This window comes from Lissotriton helveticus, chromosome 3_1 (genome assembly GCF_964261635.1).
Source record: "Lissotriton helveticus chromosome 3_1, aLisHel1.1, whole genome shotgun sequence".
Classification (NCBI taxonomy): Eukaryota; Metazoa; Chordata; class Amphibia; order Caudata; family Salamandridae; genus Lissotriton; species Lissotriton helveticus.
Window position 1 is genome coordinate 36,300,478 of NC_136061.1, and position 21,199 is coordinate 36,321,676.

Below are 21,199 nucleotides of genomic sequence, written 5' to 3' on the forward strand. Positions count from 1 at the left end.
GATGGTCAAAGCCTTGCGATGGTGGATGTCATCACGGAACCTGCCTCAAGGATTGACATTCCTGCTGCCAGCGGCTCCTCATGTCATCACAACAGACGCCTCCTTAGAAGGTTGGGGAGCCTTCCTACAGGAACTGCAAATAAGTGGAAAATGGTCAGCTGCAGAGAAAAAGTTCCATATCAATCTGCTTGAGCTGAGAGCGGTCTTCCTGACCCTGCAGTCTTTCCTACCAAGGATCAGAAACTCCCTGGTGCTCGTCAGGACAGACAACACTACGACGATGCACTACCTCAACAAGCAGGGAGGGACGCGCTCGCTGACACTCTCACGCGAGTCGCAGAAAATCTGGAACTGGCTGAAAACAAAATATGTAGCCCTAAGGGCGGAATATGTCCCAGGCATGGACAATGTACTCGCCGACTCGTTGAGCAGGCAGAAAACATCATCTCACGAGTGGGAGTTAGATCGGAAGATCCTCAATCAAATCTTCTCCAGATGGGGCACACCATAGATCGATCTCTTTGCCACGAGGATCAATGCCAAATGCCCATACTTCGCAAGTTGGCATCCCCAGTCACGGTCTCTAGGGAATGCATTTTCCATCGCATGGCGCAAAGTCTTTGCGTACGCCTTTCCGCCATTCCCGATGCTTCCCAGAGTCCTCAGGAAGATGAAAGTGGAGCCTTGCACTCGCATTCTAATAGCCCCAACTTGGCCGAGACAGCATTGGTTCACCAAACTTCTCCGTCTATCCCTGAAACCGCTGATCCGTCTGAAGCAGTGTCCGTCTCTGATCACTATGAACAACCGGCAAGTTCAACATCCGGATCTGAAATCTCTCAAGTTAGCCGCCTGGCTCCTGAGTTCCGAGAATTTCGAAATTTGAATATTCCGCAGGACTGTAGAGACATCCTCGCCAGAGCACGAGCGGATAGCACCACCAAAACATATTCCCTGAAATGGAAGAGGTTTTGTGTTTGGTGTACAGGTCAAGGGATACACCCTCTCTCTTCCTCACCGGAACAAGTTTTACCTTACCTGTTACATGTGGTGAAGTCGGGCGTAGCCCACTCTTCCATTAAAGTCCACTTGGCTGCAATATCCCGTTATAAGAGGACTTCAGCGGGTCCATCCCTCTGGTCAAACAGGTTGATCAAACAATTTTTTGAAGGGATTATACAGGGATTATCCAGTAAGGATGTTGCCACCTACCTGGCGTCTGAATATGGTTTTTAATCAGCTCATGAAGCATCCATTCGAGCCGGTGCACAGAGCTGAATTGAAATCCATCTCTTGGAAGACAGCGCTCCTTCTTGCGCTCACCTCGGCAAGGAGGGTGAGTGAACTGCAGGCATTTACAATTCAGGATCCTTTTCTGCAATTTAAAAATGACAGGGTGATTCTGAGGACCAATCCGAAGTTTATCCCAAAAGTTCCGTCGGATTTCCACCTTAATGAGCCTGTGGTTTTGCATTCCTTCTTCCCAAATCCCAGTACAGCTGCAGTGAGATCGTTGCATTCTTTAGACCTCAAGCGATGCTTAAAATTTTACATCGACAAGACTAAAGCATTCAGAAAATCGAACCAACTATTCGTACCTTACAGCAGCCCCAGGAAGGGTCTTCCACTTTCTAAACAGAGTATTTCAAGCTGGATTTCTGCAGCCATCTCTTTCTGTCATGAACAAGCAGGACAGCCACTACGCTCTAGGGTGCAAGCCCATTCCACGAGAGCTATGTCCACTTCCATGGCACTTTTTGCAGGGGTGCCAGTAATTGACATTTGCAGAGCGGCAACATGGAAGTCGCCACATACCTTCACTAGGCATTACTGCCTGGACACGGAGCTTATGAAGGATGCAGCGGTGGGACAAGCAGTACTACGCCATCTATTTCACTGAGGTGAGCCTTCTTTCATCCCTCCATCCTTCTCTTATATGCACATTTCTTTACTGGTACTTGTGGTTGGCATCTATTGGCTGTTGCTAGTCGCTTGATATGTTATTATCTAATGGCTTGTATATACTGTACCATCCGGTGTGTGCTCTCTGCATTGCTTGCTACTCTGATTCAGGCATGTGAATCTAGGAAAGAGACCCATAATACTGGATAAGAAATGCGTTACTTACCTGTAACTGCTGTTATCCAGTATTGGTGTATTTCATAGATTCACATGCAACCCTCCCGCCTCCTCTGGAAGGGCTCAGCGGGCAGCGGGCATCCAGGGCACCGCCCTCTCCTGGCTCGCCTCTTGTCTCCAAGGCCGGACACAAGCTGTTCGTCTCTCTGGCTTCTCTGCCCCCTTTTGTTTGGTGTCCTGTGGGGTTCCCCAGGGCTCTTCCCTTTCCCCTCTTCTTTTCAACCTTTATATTTATCCCCTTATTATCTCTTTGCTCAATATGGAGGTCTCCGTGTACAATTACGCTGACGACCTTCATCTTGTTTTCGACCTTTCCTCTCCCTCTGACTCCCTCCTCAAATTTCAGACCACACTCATTTTTATTTCTGACTGGATGAACCAAAACCACCTCAAGCTTAACCCGGACAAAACGGAGGTGGTCCTGACGGGTGGCTCCATCAGCCCTTGGCATTCTGCCTTCTGGCCTTCCAACCTTGCCCCCCCCCAGTTCCCTCTGCTTCAGTAGGAACCCTGGGAATTAAGATCAGCCAGGATCTCTCTATGCGCCCCCAGGTCAGCTCCGTTGTTTCCTCCTGTTTTTTGTCTCTCAGGGTTATTCGTAAGATCTCTCGCTTTTTCTCCCTTGACGCCCTTAAAACCATTGTTCTGGCTATGATCCTCTCGCGCTTGGACTTCGGGAACTGCTTGTATGTGGGTATTCCTGCCTACGAGCTGCGACGCCTCCAGATCATCCAAAATCAGGCTGCTCGCCTTATCCACCGGCTCCCCAGGTTCCACCACACCACTCCGTTACTCAAATCCCTTCATTGGCTGCCCATCCTGCAGCGTACCCTCTTCAAGATGGGATGCATAGTCTTCATGGCCCGCGCCCGTACGGCGCCTATCTTTATCAACTCCATGATCACCCACTACCTCCCCTGCCGGGATCTTCGTTCCTCCAGCCAGTCACTTCTCAGTGTCCCCCGCTTCCGCAAGACCAGAGTCGGTGGCACCAGGTTCTCCACTCTTGCCCCCCGCTTCTGGAATAGCCTTCCGCTTACCATCAGGTCCATCACTGAGTATCTGCATTTCCGTAAGGCGCTTAAAACCCATCTGTTTGCTCAAGCTTTCCTCATCCAGTAATCCTCTTTCATCAGCTCTTTGTCATCCGCTACTGTCAATCACCCAGCACCAGGAAACCGCTGGTCACAGTGCGCTTTATAAATATTTTCAACTTTCAACTTACTTTCAACTCACCTAATTCTCTCAGTAACATGCCTACTTAGCTTAGTGCGTACAAAAATCTGAAGGACTGAGGCTCCTGCCAGGAGGGTTCTAGAGGTAGGTGACAGCTGATTGGCTCTTTTCTAGAGTTTGGTCCTTTTTATAAAAGGACATGGATATGTTACTAATGTGAGGCCTTTAGGCCTTCTATTCTCTATATGTCTATAGGACATTACTTTATTTATGTACCGGGGACTCCCATTCCGACGACGTAGAATGATTCAGGCATGTGAATCTATGAAAGACACCAATACTGGATAACTGCAGTTACAGGTAAGAAACACATTTCTTTCTGCCTGCTCCTCATCCCTGGTGGTCCAGTGGGAGAGCACTCTGCTCTTCTGCTGCTCTTCCTCTGCCTTTTTTGCCTCTTCTTTGTGCCCTTTCGCTCTCTCCTTAATTTTTCCCTCTTTCTCTTTGCTCTCTCCTTTGTTTTTCACTCTATCCCTCTGCTCTCTCTTCTGTTTTTCACTCTTTTCCTCTGCTCTCTACTTTGTTTTTCACTCTTTCCCTCAGTTGACTCGTTCGTTTTTCAATTTTTCCGCCTTCTCCTCCTTCATTTTTCATTCTTTCCCTCTGCTCTCTCCTTCATATTTCACTTTTTCCCTCTGTTTTTCTTCTTTTTTTTCTTTTAGTGAGTTTCTTGCAGGAATACCACATCTGTGTGATGGTGCTGCAGGTAGTTAAGAACTTGTCGGCATTTCTTTGTGTTAATTCTTTAACATTCCATGTGCTCAAAACTAATCTGGAATGGAAAGCTAAATTACCCTTTGTCGTCATGTAGCCAATTCAAAGTAAGAGCTAACTCTGCTCCCTGCGATTGCTGTCTACCTGCCACAATGAGTAAATGGAACAAAAACGTGGTAAACAAGAACATAACATTCCAAACCCCTCCCTCCCACCACCTATCCCCCTCAATAAACGATGGGGGAAGAACTCATATTGAATATGATTTGTGCAGACATCGACCAAGCAAAACTATCATTCCCATGAACCTGAATAGACTGATACATGTGCAATTGCACTAGGGGGTGGAAACACCCCAACTCTGTCCCTACTAATGGCACCAAGTGCCTGCAATTTGAAACAATTTTGCATCTATGGCGGCCTCCAAGTGTGTCATTGACATCAGTTCATGTCACTACAGTTAAAGCAAGCCAAGATGTATCCATAGCATGGAAACAATGAAGAACTGGGGCCGGGACTCTAGGAAGCGGAAAAATGGTTCTCGCTCGCACCGGAGCTCGGTATATCCTCTGTGCTCTGCCGGGAGGCTGTGCCTTTCTTTATAACAGAAGACACACAATTGATGGACGGAATGCAGAAAAAATCAAAACACTCGCCCCCAGTCAAGAGATCTGGGTTAAATCCATCATTCGTTTGCTCACCATACCACCCCAGTTTAGACATAGCCATATGCAAATCAGTCTTGACCCTGTGCCTCATGGGAACAGTCCAGCCCGAACTGCCAAGCGAGGTCCTCTCTGGACCGGAAACAAGCATCCTAGGACCTGTTTCGGGGTTTCACCCCTCGTCAGCTAGGATAGCTTGATTCCAGTAGCACAGTGAGCCCGGGACCCACGTCTCGGCATACCTGGCACACTTAGGGCAAGAAAGGAAATGACACACAATTGATGGACGAATGCAGAACAAATCAAAACATTCACCCCCAGTCAAGAGATCTTGGTTAAATCCATCATTCTTTTGCTCAGCATGATGGGTTTAGGCCCATATCTCTGTACTGGGGTGAATGTATGACATTGTTCTGCATTCTGTCCATCAATTATACTTTATACATTCTTTTTAACAGCGGTCGAGTACCTTTGGCAAAACTCCTGTGCGTGGTGAGGTGAATCAAAAATACGAGACTGACCACTAATGTCTACCCTCAGCCGCGCTGGATAAAGCACCCCATATGTGGAGAAGTGTGGCTCAATGGTTAGAGCGGCAGACCCTGATGCAGAGGTCTAGCCTGGGACCAGGGTTCAATTCCCCGCCTCGGCGGGTCTTGGGCTCAGAATTCCACGGACCTGATAATTCTCGCCTAGGTGCCTATTCCAATCATGGAGTCCCACTCTACAACCCTGGGCAATAGCTTGCTTAATCTCCACAACGGCCCCCACAACGCTAAGGATGCCTGGCCTCCACCTTGGGGGTGCCCAGGAGTGGACACCTCACAGGGAAAGCCAGGATGGGTTCCACCGCGGTATTCATACAAGTGCCTTGAGACCCTTGCGGGTGAGTAGTGCGCTATACAAGTATCAATTTATTATTATTATTTTATATCGCAGACCCATCTTTAGTAAGGCCGCCTTCACCCCTACGAATTTCCTCTGTGCGTCTTGGACCATCGCAGTAAAATCCGGATATAGGGAGATGTTTGAGCCTTTCCAGTCAAGTTGGCCCTTGTCCCGCGCTAGCGTTAGGGCGGTGTCTCTGTCCCTAAAATTCAAGAGACGGGCTATAATCGGCCTTGGCAGACACCCTGGATTAGGTTGAGGACCCAGAATACGATGCGATTGTTCCACTACAAACATGGAGGTGAAGGACTAGCTTCCAAATATATAGTGAGGAGTGACTCTACGTACCTGTCCAGGCGCCCTATATTGGTGGACTCCAGCACACCCATGATGCGGATGCTGTTTCTTCCACTCCAGGCTTCCAAGTCTACGTTCTTGATGGCGACAGACTTGAGGATCTTCTCCAGCCACTCATATTTCTTTGCTGTCTGGCCCACGCCATCCTCTAAGTCAGAGATTCTACCCTCTGCCACCATGAGGCACCCTTCGTGTAGAGCAATCCGTGCCCCCATGGAGTCCAGCCTTCTGTCCAGGACATCAAACCGGGTGTCCAAGACTTTAAAGCCCGCCCCGTAGCTCTGCCAGCAAGTCCACTGGCCAGCTGTCTCTGGAGCAAGCGCATCACCTCCCTCCGCCATATTGGGTTGTTGCGCCATGGAACTAGCGCTGGTTGCTTTAAAGGGCAGCATGCTTTGTCGAGGGTCCTTGCGCTCCATGCCTTACTTTAGACCTCATGTGCAGTCGGGAGGTCGCCAACCTCCGCGGACCTATCATAATGAGTGTAGTGGCAAGGGGCTCCGGAACGTGAATAAGACTGCACCACCAGATCATGCAATGCCAGACACCGACCCCAATGTACTAGCAGGGGGGCCCTCAGTTATTCAAAGTCAATGTGAGGTAGCAGCCAAATTAATCCTAGCAACCCTGGTGACCAAGCAAGGTGTCGCCTGGGCTGTAGGTCAGAAAGTGCAGCATTAATGCAACAAACTGAGGGGCCAAGTGTAATCCGCAGTCAGAGCTTTGCTGGCTCTGGCAGCCGCACACAGCAGGAGCCAAGGGTGGTTCAGGGGCAAGGATCAGGGCCCAGGTGGTGTGTAAACTGCTTGATTAGGCCCCCGATGCAGCCGCCACAAACCACTTCCTCATCGGCGCTCATGTTGCCGCCATTCAAAGTTGATCAGTTTCGTGACAAGGTGCTGGGGGAAAGCCCCCAAGCCTCCTTTGTCGGATCAGAAACAAAACCCCAGAAATATGTGCCGCCTACAAAGCAGCCACCACCGCACACCGCCAACTCATCAAATCCAATAAGAAGAATTCCTTCCAAGACAGAATCCTCACCAATGCACACAACACCAAAGAGCTCTTCTCCATCATCAAGGAATTTGCCAGACCTTGCAATGAAGCAACAGACGTCCCAACATCCCAAGACCTTAGCAACAGACTCATCACCTTGTTCCACTATAAGGCGAAGATGACCTACGACAACTTCGACAACCAAGACCACCTCACCACTCCAGATCCCCCCTCATGCAGTCACCCATCAGACCCTCCCTCAACCCCACCCGCTTCAATGTCTACATGGTCCCCCTCGCAACCATCGCCAGAAACCATGGGCTCAACATCGTCTCCTATGCCAACAACACCCAGCTGATCCTCTCCCTCACCAATGATCCCAACATCACCAAACAGCTTCCAAGAAGGAAAGAAAGCCTTCGACATTTCGATGAAGAACAGCTGCCTGCAACTCAACTCAGAAAAGAAGTAGTCCTCATCCTTGGCTCCACCCCTTCTGCATGAAATGACTACCTTGCCCACCTTCTTTCCACCTCTGCATCCTTCCAGAGAAGAAGAGAGGCTCCACCGTCCGGACCCAAAACGAGCGTGTTCATTTTATCTCAACCGCACACAGCAGTTTCGAGGTGGACGAGCAACTCTTTGTTGGCTACGTTGGCACCGAGAAAGGTCGGGCGGTGCATAAGAGGACTATCTCCCGCTGGGTCGTCATATGTATCAAATCCTGTTACTCTTTGGCTAAAAAAGAGCCTACGGTGAGGCTGCATGCTCATTTCACTAGAGCAACTGCAGCCCCTACTGCATTGGAATGTGGTGTCCCCCTGCAAGACATCTGTCAGGCAGCCACGTGGGCCTCACTGCACACGTTTATCAAGCATTACTGCCTGGACAGTCAAGTCCAGAGAGACGGCTTCTTTGGCCATTCTGTTTTCCGGGACTTTCTAGTGTGATCTTGGTTCGCATACCCATCACCGGGGTTGGTATTGCTGGGTAAGGTAAGGAATCTATCACTAGTGTACCTTTCAGCTGAACAAGTTACTTACCTTCGGTATCGATATATCTGTAAGAAACATTAATAGTGATAGATTCCTTACCGCCCTTTCAGGGCCCTAGTTTCAATGCACCAGTGGGGAGTTTCTTGCATGGCTTTGCGTTCCTGGCGCGGAAAGTCGTGTACAGAAATGACGTCAGCCTGCGTGGGCGGTGTCTAAGTATTGCCCACGACGACATCTCGGCGACTAAGACGCCAACGACAGACGCAGAGCCGCACAACGCCACCTACCGACACGCAGGGGTACTGCTGACGAAAACTTTCCGGATCCAGTCTGACACCTGGGGGTAATTCTAGGGTAAGGAATCTATCACTACTAATGTTTCTTACAGATATATCGTTACCGAAGGTAAGTAACTAAATAAATACATAAAATGTAAACACTTAAAAAAATACAGTCATAATATTAACAATAACTTGAAAATAAATCTAACAAACATATCTGATAGAGATTTCCAGCTGCAGATTCCTCACCTTTAAATTTGCCCAGGCATCAGACTGGATCCGGAAGATGTTTTGAGAGCAGTACTGCCTGAGCGCCAGTAAGCTTGGTAGATCGGCTCCTCGTCCATCGTCGTCCACGCCAGAACTGTCCACGCAGTACCTATATAGGTGCCACACTGGTACGCTGAATTCAGGTTTTTTCTTTCCGCGCCAGTCAGCGCTGATCCGAGAGAAGAGCTACTCCTCAGTCAGTTTTTGACTGAATTTTATTGACGTTTTGTGAACAGTGTTTGAGGTTTTTACCTCTTGATATGTCAAGGATGTCATCGTGCATGACAGGATTCAAGCTTCCCAATGTTGGTGACTTACCCCACCTCGTTGGAGCAGGACCATGACCCACAGTTGTTCTTCAATTGCAGGGTCATGCACCCGAAGGTTTTATCGAGAGCCTTCCTTAAAGCTCATGGCAACACAGCATGCAACTCTACACAAGTCGATGTCCTGTTGAGAGGAAAGTCCTGGGACTTGTTGCGGAGCCCGAAGTCTACATTGTCCCATTCAAAGTCCTCAGGACACTTGGGTAAGTTTATGTGTTCCTCGACTTCTCCTTGTCAGTTGGCCGACGCGACTAGGGAGCATCAGCAGTCTAGGCCTTGTTTCTTGGAACCTGCTTCTCGGCAAACATTCATTGCCTCCCCAACTTTCCGGGAGCCATAGCAATCCCCTCCCAACTGAAAGAGTTCTCTGAGGCCATGCACCGCGGATCACTGAAATAATATCGAGTGACAAAATATCGACCTTAAAAAATATCGTTGACAAAATATAGACTGTCAAAATATCGACTTTCTATATACAAACAGGTAAGTACAAAAATATCGAGTTTTAAATATCGTTTACAAAAATATCGTTGTAAAAAATATCGACTTTAATAAAAACAATGTTTAATTACATTAATATAAAAAACTAATTAATAAAATATACTTAACAATACTTAAAATAACTTTTAATAATTAAATAATTAATGAAAGTACAAAAATAATATTTTTTTATTCATATTTCTTAAAACATATATATATATATTAACAAAATGTAATTAAATAATAGCCAATATTATTAACGTACAAATACAAAAGAGTACAAATTACTATTCCCACTCCAGTGGGTGCAACAGTAGGGAAAGCGTTGGATAGCGTAGGGGTTAAAATTACTATTCCCACTCCAAAGAGTGCAACAGTGGATATATGACGTTACAACGCAACTTTTACAACGCACTACCATTACAACGAAATTTTTACAACGCAAAAACTATTACACGCATGTTTTTACAACGCAGATACCTTTACAACGCATACCATTACAACGTAAGTATTGGTAAGTATATAATAATTTTTTTTAATTTACATTATTTAAAATTAATTTAATATATTTTAATTTAATTTAATTTCATTAAATTAATTTAATGTAAATTTAATTTTACTTTATTTTTACACTGTACCCCTGTACCCCAAAAACCCCAAACTGACCCTGAACCCTAAAAATACCCCTTTACCCAAAAACTAAAAACTGACCCTGAACCCTAAAAATACCCCTTTACCCAAAAAACAAAAACTGACTCTGAACCCTAAAAATACCCCTTTACCCAAAAACTAAAAACTGACCCTGAACCCTAAAAATACCACTTTACCCAAAAACTAAAAACTGACCCTGAACCCTAAAAATACCCCTTTACCCAAAAACTAAAAACTGACCCTGAACCCTAAAAATACCCCTTTACCCAAAAACTAAAAACTGACCCTGAACTCTAAAAATACCCCTTTACCCAAAAACCAAAAACTGACCCTGAACCCTAAAAATACCCCTTTACCCAAAAACTAAAAACTGACCCTGAACCCTAAAAATACCCCTTTACCCAAAAATTACAAAAATTTACATTAAAAAAAATATTATATACTTACCAATACTTACGTTGTAATGGTATGCGTTGTAAAGGTATCTGCGTTGTAAAAACATGCGTTGTAAAAACATGCGTTGTAATAGTTTTTGCATTGTAAAAGTTTCGTTGTAATGGTAGTGCGTTGTAAAAGTTGCGTTGTAAAGGATGTTTCCTGCAACAGTAGGGAAAGCGTAAGATAGCGTAGGGGTTACAATTACTATTCCCACTCCAGTGGGTGCAACAGTAGGGAAAGCGTTGGATAGCGTAAGGGTTAAAATTACTATTCCCACTCCAGTGGGTGCAACATTAGAGAAAGTAAATACTTCATATATTAATAAATAAATTAGAAAATAATATCAATATAAATGTATTTAAAAATGATTAACTATTTAATATAACATAATAATTAATATATTAAAATTACTAATTAACTATAAATATTTCAATTAGTTACCTATTAATACTAATTTATAACTAATTACCAATTATTTATTTGATAATTAAAAATTAATTTACAATTATTTTATATTAAATACAATTAAATAAATGTTATTATTTCATTAATTATTATTAAATTACTTCACACTCTATTCCCCTATAAACCCACAACCCGCTACAGGAAATAGATAATTTAATTTAACATAATTAGCAATTAACCAATTAAATAAAATTAATTACCAATTAAATTTTAATTAATTAACAAATATTTTTTAATTAACAATTAATTAAATATTACTACCAATTATTAAATTTACATATTTAATTAATTCTAATTAAATTACTTCCCACCCTATTCCCCTATAAACCCACAACCCGCTACAGGAAATAAATTATTTAAATTTACATAATTAGCAATTAATCAATTAAATTAAATTAATTACCAATTAAATTTTAAATAATTAACAAATATTATTTAATTACCAATTAATTAAATATTACTACCAATTAATAAATTTACATATTTAATTAATTATAATTAAATTACTTCCCACCCTATTCCCCTATAAACCCACAACCCGCTACAGAATAAAATTACACAATAATTAAAAAAATTCATTAATTAAAAATAATTATAACATAAAATGACACTTTTCACACATATTATAACATAAAAAAACACTATAAATAATTAAATATTATTTAAAAAACGATATTTTTTTACTATCTACATTATATACTTGGATATTTTCACTTTCTATATTATTTACAGTCGATATTACTTCACTTACCTTAAAAACGATATTTTGGCTGTCTATATTCTGTCCTGTCGATATTTTGTCCAAACGATATTTCAAACTCTATATTCTGTCCAAACGATATTTTGGAGTCGATATTATGTCTGTGCACCATGCACCGCATATTTGGGCAGCTCACCCTCTCTGGTGTGCCTCTGGGCCCTGCGGGGTAGGAGGTGGTCCCATTTGGTTGCATACCAGTGGCTTCGACTCCAGTGGGCCCACAAGTATCCATTTCTGGACCTGGACTGGCACAGCTCGTACCACCTTGACCTTCCCTGGCGCTGGTCCTGATACCAAGGTCCCCGATGCCGCAGAAGCCCACTCTTTCTGAAGTCTTACTCTTCGTTCTTTCCCTTGCCCAGCAGGACTGTGCTCTCTGAACTCTTAAGTGCTCTCTGTCCGCCTTTTCTCCCTCCTGCAGTTGCCTCACCAACCCTATTTTTTCTAGCCCCTGGTTGTACATAGGTTTCTCAATAGTCTTACTCATCTCTTCCCTCCTTCACCATTCATTATACCTTAGTGGGATCTTAATTTAGTGTTTGACTTTTTTAATGTATGCTCCTTTGAGCCTCTCCACAGTTGGCCCCTCAGGCTTCTCATACTGAAAACAGCCTTTCTGGTGGCATTTACTTCTGCCCCTCGAGTGAGTGAGCTGCAGGCCTTATCATCTAAACCACCTTATCTCTTAATATATCCTGACAAACTGGTGCTTCGCAAACAGGTCTCTTTTCTACCAAAAGTGGTTACACCGTTTCATGTAGGTCAATCAATCACCCTGCCTAATTTGTATGCACTTCCACATCCCTCTAAAGAAGAGGAGCGACTCCACCGCCTGGACTCAAAAAGAATGCTGTTCTACTTTGACCGTACACAAGAGTTCTGGGTGGCCGTCCAACTCTTCCTGGGGTATGTGGGTACAGAAAAAGGTCGGCCAGTGCAGACTGTATCCGTCTTTTGTTGGGTCGTACTCTGCATCAAAATCTTCTATGCACTGTCCAAGAAACAACCTCCCGAAGGTTTGCAAGCTCATTCCACCAGAGCTAATGTTGCGACCACTGCGTTAGCATGCGGAGTTCAGGTCCTGGATATCCGTCGGGCAACAATGTGGGCTTCACTTCACACATTCACCAAACCTTACTGCCTGGACAGTCAAATATATGACGTTACAACGCAAACAATTACAACGTATGCTCTTATAACACGGTTTTTCCATTGCAACTAGCATTACATTGCATAATTTTACAACGCATGCCATTACAACGCATTTTTAAAAACTACCATCACAACGCATTCCATAACAAAGCATACCATTACAATGCATGCCATCACAATGCATAATTAGGACAACAGTAGGGTAAGTGTAGGATAGTGTGAGGGTAAAAAATACTATTCCCACTCCAGTGAGTGCAACAGTAGGTTAAGTGTTGGATAGTGTAGGGGTAAAAATTACTATTCCCACTCCAGTGAGTGCAACATTAGGGAATGTGTTGAATAGTGTAGGGGTGAAAATTACTATTCCCATGTACCCCAAAACCCATACCCACCCTAAAACAAAAAAACTCCATTACTTACCTTATAATGCATTGTAATGGCATGCGTTGCAATGGTATGCATTGGAATGGCATGCGTTGGAGTGACATGCGTTGTAATGGCATGAGATGTGACGGCAGCTGCCTTGTAACAGTTGGTTGTAAAGGTAATGCATTGTAATGACTGCATTGTAATGGATGTTTCCAGATCTGCAGGGATGGTGACTTTACCCATTCAGTCCTGCAGGCAGTCTCGTGCAAAATTAATTTGTAGACAGTCCTCTGGCGATGGTAATGCTTGGGTATCTATTCAAAGGTTAGGAATCTGCAGCTAGAAGTATCTATCTGATGAACAAGTTACTTATCTTCGGTAACGCCTTATCTGATCGAGACTATATGTAGCCACAGTTACCTTACCGACTCACCCATCCTCTCCACAATGTGAACCCATTTCAGGTCCCTGGGTTTGACACAGCAGTGGTCAGTGTTCTTCTGGCGTGCTTCTGGCGTGGAAAGTTGTGAAAAGAAACTGACGTGAGTGCCCCTTGGTGGTGTCTATGTATGTCACTTCTGGCACGGACGATGACGGATGCGGAACCGATCGTCAAAACCTATGACGCGCAGGGGTACTGCTCATGAAAAATCTTCCGGATCAAGTCTGAGGCCTAGGGAAATTCAAAGGTAAGGAATCTACAGCTAGATTTAATCTCTACCAGATAAGGCATTACCACAGATAAGTAACTTGTTCAATAATATTATAATGTTACAAACAATGAAAAATAAATATTAAAAAAAGAAAGTTTTTGCTTATTTTTAAAAATTGATATAAATGTTAAAAACACAATATTTAAAAAAGTACCAACCTTCAGACATCAACAACAAATGCCAACGTTTTGAATTTCAAAGGAGTAAGATTAAGTACTGTAACTCCAATTTAAGAAAATTTAGGAAACCTCTTGGGCTTCGTAGGGGTTAGATTTACTTTTCCCTTTACAATGTAAGCAAAAGGAGAGAAAGTGTTGGGCTTTGTAGAGTTTACTATTTGCTCTCCAACGTAAGCAAAAGAAGAGAAAGTGTTGGACGTTGGAGGGCTTAAATTTACTCTTCCCACTCTAATCTAATCAACAGTAGGGAATGTGATGTCTTTGGAGGGGTTAGATTGACTATTCCCTCTCTAATCTAAGAAACCGTAAGGAACGTGTTAAACTTTGAACTGGTTAGATTAAGTGTTCCCACTCTGATCTTAACAAGAGTAGGGAAAGTGTTAGACTTTAGAGGTTAGATTTACTATTCCTACTCCAATGTTAGCAAAATCAGGGAAAGCATTGGATTTTGGAAGGGTTGGATATACTATTCCCCCTCCAATCTAAACAACAGTAGGGAAAGTGTTGGATTTAGGAGTTAAAGTGATGTGGTTCAAGTGTATGTAACTATCCTATTACTTTCCATTCAGAGATCTCACTTCTGCACGGGTGGTCTCCACCTTGGTTTTGGAGGTCTCCTCAAAGTGTGCGGAACCTAAAATACAGTTGAAAATTAATGAGTAGTAACTTTAAAGTCATAAATTACGTTTATGCAGACTCCATCCACTAAACTGAGGAAGAGAAGCCATGTAAGTCTACATCTAGGAGTAACTTTACATTTGGAAATGGTAAATTGTGAAAAGTAGCAAGGGTATTCCTAGGTGTATGATGTGAATTTAAACGTGAGTGGTTCTATACATGAAGATCTACCTTTTTTTTATAGGACCCATTGTGTTTGTATTTGTGTCCTGGAGCAGGTATGCGCTGGTGATTAGATTTCTTAGTCCCTGTTGTATGAGTGGTTGCTATCTCCTTTTGGTTGGGTGTTGTGCAGCCTAGGTGCTATTATGTGCTGAGGTTACAGCATATAACAGTTTACTACAGCTAGCGATGTTTGGAATGTAAAAATAGGTATGAGGGGGCATGAATGGCAAGAGGTGGTACTGTCCCAAAGATTTGGTAGAGGACAGAAGAATGTTTAAGTTTGTGTTTATCACTTGTGTAAGGGCCACAAGATTACTGTTCAAAAAGCATAGTATCTGAGAACAGCCCTACTTGGTACATGTCCAAACTTGTGTGAAAGGAACACAGAAAATACTGCCATGTTTGAAGAACTGGGCCCATCCCATTTTTTTTGGAGTGCATTGTAATTCATTGTGAAATACATAATGGGAACCTACCGGTCCCACACATTCTCACGGCTTGTCATAGGGTGGGCAAGGAGCTGCAGCTAACCATCAGCGTTGTCCTGCAGGTGCAGAGGAGAGACGATCTCGTTGGGACCGCTGGGGCCTGTCCCGGGGGCGGAGAGAGAGAGTGGTGGCCTCTCAGCCCAACATTCCTGCCAGTCTGCTCACAGAGGATGGCGCCATCGTTGGCCGGCAGTACATCCGCAACGAATCAGGTACTCGGTGCCAGCACTCACCATCTGAGCTAATCTAGTGCCCGTTCATTGATTTGAGCAGAAGGAGTATCACAAATGATGCCTTCCACTAGAAGGCGCTCTACTCTTCACTGCAGGCTCGTTTCACACATGCCTTCCACAAGAGGGCACTCTACTCTTCACTGCAGGCTCATTTCAGACGTGCCTTCCACAAGAAGGCGCTCTACTCTTCACTTCAGGCTCATTTCACACATGACTTCCACAAGAGGGCGCTCTACTCTTCACTGCAGGCTCATTTCAGACATGCCTTCCACAAGAGGGCGCTCTTCTCTTCACTTCAGGCTCATTTCACACATACCTTCCACTAGAGGGCGCTCTACTCTTCGCTGCAGGCTCGTTTCACACATACCTTCCACTAGAGGGCGCTCTACTCTTCGCTGCAGGCTCATTTCACACATGCCTTCCACTAGAGGGCGGTCTACTCTTCACTGCAGGCTCGTTTCACACATGCCTTCGACAAGAGGGCGCTCTACTCTTCACTTCAGGCTCATTTCACACATGCCTTCCACAAGAGGGCGCTCTACTCTTCACTTCAGGTTCATTTCACACATGCCTTCCACAAGAGGGCGCTCTACTCTTCACTGCAGGCTCATTTCACACATGCCTTCCACAAGAGGGCGCTCTACTCTTCACTGCAGGCTCGTTTCACACATGCCTTCCACAAGAGGGCGCTCTACTCTTCACTGCAGGCTCATTTCAGACACGCCTTCCACAAGAGGGTGCTTTACTCTTCACTCCGGGCTCATTTCAGACATGCCTTCCTCAAGAGGGCGCTCTACTCTTCACTTCAGGTTCATTTCACACATGCCTTCCACAAGAGGGCGCTCTACTCTTCACTGCAGGCTCATTTCACACATGCCTTCCACAAGAGGGTGCTTTACTCTTCACTCCGGGCTCATTTCAGACATGCCTTCCTCAAGAGGGCGCTCTACTCTTCACTTCAGGTTCATTTCACACATGCCTTCCACAAGAGGGCGCTCTACTCTTCACTGCAGGCTCATTTCACACATGCCTTCCACAAGAGGGTGCTTTACTCTTCACTCCGGGCTCATTTCAGACATGCCTTCCTCAAGAGGGCGCTCTACTCTTCACTGCGGGCTCATTTCACACATGCCTTCCACAAGAGGGCGCTCTACTCTTCACTGCGGGCTCCTTTCACACATGCCTTCCACAAGAGGGCGCTCTACTCTTCACTGCGGGCTCCTTTCACACATGCCTTCCACAAGAGGGCGCTCTACTCTTCACTGCGGGCTCCTTTCACACATGCCTTCCACAAGAGGGCGCTCTACTCTTCACTGCAGGCTCATTTCACACATGCCTTCCTCAAGAGGGCGCTCTACTCTTCACTGCAGGCTCATTTCAGACATGCCTTCCACTAGAGGGCGCTCTACTCTTCACTGCGGGCTCATTTCAGACATGCCTTCCACTAGAGGGCGCTCTACTCTTCACTGCAGGCTCATTTCAGACATGCCTTCCACTAGAGGGCGCTCTACTCTTCACTGCAGGGTCATTTCAGACATGCCGTCCACAAGAGGGCGCTCTACTCTTCACTGCAGGCTCATTTCAGACATGCCTTCCACAAGAGGGCGCTCTACTCTTCACTTAAGGCTCATTTCAGACATGCCTTCCTCAAGAGGGCGCTCTACTCTTCACTGCAGGCTCATTTCACACATGCCTTCCACAAGAGGGCACTCTACTTTTCACTGCGGGCTCATTTCAGACATGCCTTCAACAAGAGGGCGCTCCACTCTTCACTCTGGGCTCATTTCAGACATGCCTTCCACAAGAGGGCGCTCTACTCTTCACTCCGGGGACATTTCACACATGCCTTCCACTAGAGGGTGCTTTACTCTTCACTCCGGGCTCATTTCGGACATGCCTTCCACAAGAGGGCGCTCTACTCTTCAGTGCAGGCTCATTTCACACATGCCTTCCACAGGAGGGCGCTCTACTCTTCAGTGCAGGCTCATTTCACACATGCCTTCCACAAGAGGGCACTCTACTCTTCACTCCGGGCTCATTTCACACATGCCTTCCACAAGAGGGCGCTCTACTCTTCACTGCAGGCTCATTTCACACATGCCTTCCACAAGAGGGCGGTCTACTCTTCAGTGCAGGCTCATTTCACACATGCCTTCCACAGGAGGGCGCTCTACTCTTCACTGCAGGCTCATTTCACACATGCCTTCAACAAGAGGGCGGTCTACTCTTCAGTGCAGGCTCATTTCACACATGCCTTCCACAAGAGGGCGCTCTACTCTTCACTGCAGGCTCATTTCACACATGCCTTCCACAAGAGGGCGGTCTACTCTTCAGTGCAGGCTCATTTCACACATGCCTTCCACAAGAGGGCGCTCTACTCTTCACTGCAGGCTCATTTCAGACATGCCTTCAACAAGAGGGCGCTCTACTCTTCACTGCAGACTCATTTCAGACATGCCTTCCACAAGAGGGCGCTCTACTCTTCACTCTGGGCTCATTTCACACATGCCTTCCACAAGAGGGCGCTCTACTCTTCACTGCAGGCTCATTTCAGACATGCCTTCAACAAGAGGGCGCTCTACTCTTCACTGCAGACTCATTTCAGACATGCCTTCCACAAGAGGGCGCTCTACTCTTCACTCTGGGCTCATTTCAGACATGCCTTCCTCAAGAGGGCGCTCTACTCTTCACTGCAGGCTCATTTCAGACATGCCTTCCACAGGAGGGCGCTCTACTCTTCACTGCAGGCTCATTTCAGACATGCCTTCAACAAGAGGGCGCTCTACTCTTCACTGCAGACTCATTTCAGACATGCCTTCCACAAGAGGGCGCTCTACTCTTCACTCTGGGCTCATTTCAGACATGCCTTCCACAAGAGGGCGCTCTACTCTTCACTCCGGGCACATTTCACACATGCCTTCCACTAGAGGGTGCTTTACTCTTCACTCCGGGCTCATTTCAGACATGCCTTCCACAAGAGGGCGCTCTACTCTTCACTGCAGGCTCATTTCAGACATGCCTTCCACAAGAGGGCGCTCTACTCTTCACTGCAGGCTCATTTCAGACATGCCTTCCACAAGAGGGCGCTCTACTCTTCACTGCAGGCTCATTTCAGACATGCCTTCCACAAGAGGGCGCTCTACTCTTCACTGCAGGGTCATTTCACACATGCCTTCCACAAGAGGGCGCTCTACTCTTCACTGCAGGCTCATTTCAGACATGCCTTCCACAAGAGGGCGCACTACTCTTCACTGCAGGCTCATTTCAGACATGCCTTCCACAAGAGGGCGCTCTACTCTTCACTGCAGGGTCATTTCACACATGCCTTCCACTAGAGGGCGCTCTACTCTTCACTGCAGGCTAATTTCAGACATGCCTTCCACAAGAGAGCGCACTACTCTTCACTGCAGGCTCATTTCAGACTTGCCTTCCACAAGAGGGCGCTCTGCTCTTCACTGCAGGCTCATTTCAGACATGCCTTCCACTAGAGGGCGCTCTACTCTTCACTGCAGGCTCATTTCACACATGCCTTCCACAAGAGGGCGCTCTACTCTTCACTGCGGGCTCATTTCACACATGCCTTCCACAAGAGGGCGCTCTACTCTTCACTGCGGGCTCATTTCACACATGCCTTCCACAAGAGGGCGCTCTACTCTTCACTGCGGGCTCATTTCACACATGCCTTCCACAAGAGGGCGCTCTACTCTACACTCTGCGCTTGTTTCAGACATGCCTTCCACTAGAGGGCGCTCTGCTCTTCACTGCAGGCTCATTTCAGACATGCCTTCCACTAGAGGGCGCTCTACTCTTCACTGCAGGCTCATTTCACACATGCCTTCCACAAGAGGGCGCTCTACTCTACACTCTGCGCTTGTTTCAGACATGCCTTCCACAAGAGGGCGCTCTACTCTTCACTGCAGGCTCATTTCAGACATGCCTTCCACAAGAGGGCGCTCTACTCTTCACTGCAGGCTCATTTCAGACATGCCTTCCACAAGAGGGTGCTCTACTCTTCACTGCAGGCTCATTTCAGACATGCCTTCCACAAGAGGGCGCTCTACTCTTCACTGCAGGCTCATTTCAGACATGCCTTCCACAAGAGGGTGCTCTACTCTTCACTGCAGGCTCATTTCAGACATGCCTTCCACAAGAGGGCGCTCTACTCTTCACTGCAGGCTCATTTCAGACATGCCTTCCACAAGAGGGCGCACTACTCTTCACTGCAGGGTCATTTCACACATGCCTTCCACAAGAGGGCGGTCTACTCTTCAGTGCAGGCTCATTTCACACATGCCTTCCACAAGAGGGCGCTCTACTCTTCACTGCCGGCTCATTTCACACATGCCTTCCACAAGAGGGCGCTCTACTCTTCACTGCAGACTCATTTCAGACATGCCTTCCACAAGAGGGCGCTCTACTCTTCACTCTGGGCTCATTTCAGACATGCCTTCCACAAGAGGGCGCTCTACTCTTCACTCCGGGCTCATTTCAGACATGCCTTCCACAAGAGGGCGCTCTACTCTTCACTGCAGGCTCATTTCAGACATGCCTTCCACAAGAGGGCGCTCTACTCTTCACTGCAGGCTCATTTCAGACATGCCTTCCACAAGAGGGCGCTCTGCTCTTCACTGCGGGCTCATTTCAGACATGCCTTCCACAAGAGGGCGCTCTACTCTTCACTGCAGGCTCATTTCAGACATGCCTTCCACAAGAGGGCGCTCTACTCTTCACTGCGGGCTCATTTCAGACATGCCTTCCACAAGAGGGCGCTCTACTCTTCACTGCAGGCTCATTTCAGACATGCCTTCCACAAGAGGGCGCTTTACTCTTCACTCCGGGCTCATTTCAGACATGCCTTCCTCAAGAGGGCGCTCTACTCTTCACTGCAGGCTCATTTCAGACATGCCTTCCACAAGAGGGCGCTCTACTCTTCACTGCAGGCTCATTTCAGACATGCCTTCCACAAGAGGGCGCTCTACTCTTCACTGCAGGGTCATTTCACACATGCCTTCCACAAGAGGGCGCTCTACTCTTCACTGCAGGCTCATTTCAGACATGCCTTCCACAAGAGGGCGCACTACTCTTCACTGCAGGCTCATTTCAGACATGCCTTCCACAAGAGGGCGCTCTACTCTTCACTGCAGGGTAATTTCACACATGCCTTCCACTAGAGGGCGCTCTACTCTTCACTGCAGGCTAATTTCAGACATGCCTTCCACAAGAGAGCGCACTACTCTTCACTGCAGGCTCATTTCAGACTTGCCTTCCACAAGAGGGCGCTCTGCTCTTCACTGCAGGCTCATTTCAGACATGCCTTCCACTAGAGGGCGCTCTACTCTTCACTGCAGGCTCATTTCACACATGCCTTCCACTAGAGGGCGCTCTGCTCTTCACTGCAGGCTCATTTCAGACATGCCTTCCACAAGAGGGCGCTCTACTCTTCGCTGCAGGCTCATTTCACACATGCCTTCCACTAGAGGGCGCTTTACTCTTCACTGCAGGCTCATTTCAGACATGCCTTCCACAAGAGGGCGCTCTGCTCTTCACTGCAGGCTCATTTC

At 46.3% G+C, this 21,199-nt stretch overlaps 1 protein-coding gene across 4 annotated transcripts in view; it reads left to right on the forward strand.

Annotated features, from left to right (window-relative positions):
- SPEG (striated muscle enriched protein kinase) overlaps nucleotides 1-21,199 on the forward strand; it is a 1,484,310-nt gene that overhangs the window by 1,258,311 nt on the left and 204,800 nt on the right. For all 4 annotated transcript variants that reach the window (XM_078679189.1, XM_078679190.1, XM_078679187.1 and 1 more), the window contains exon 31: nucleotides 15,468-15,617. In XM_078679189.1, the coding sequence (XP_078535315.1) occupies nucleotides 15,468-15,617 (150 nt within the window). The remainder of the gene's footprint in view (nucleotides 1-15,467; nucleotides 15,618-21,199) is intronic.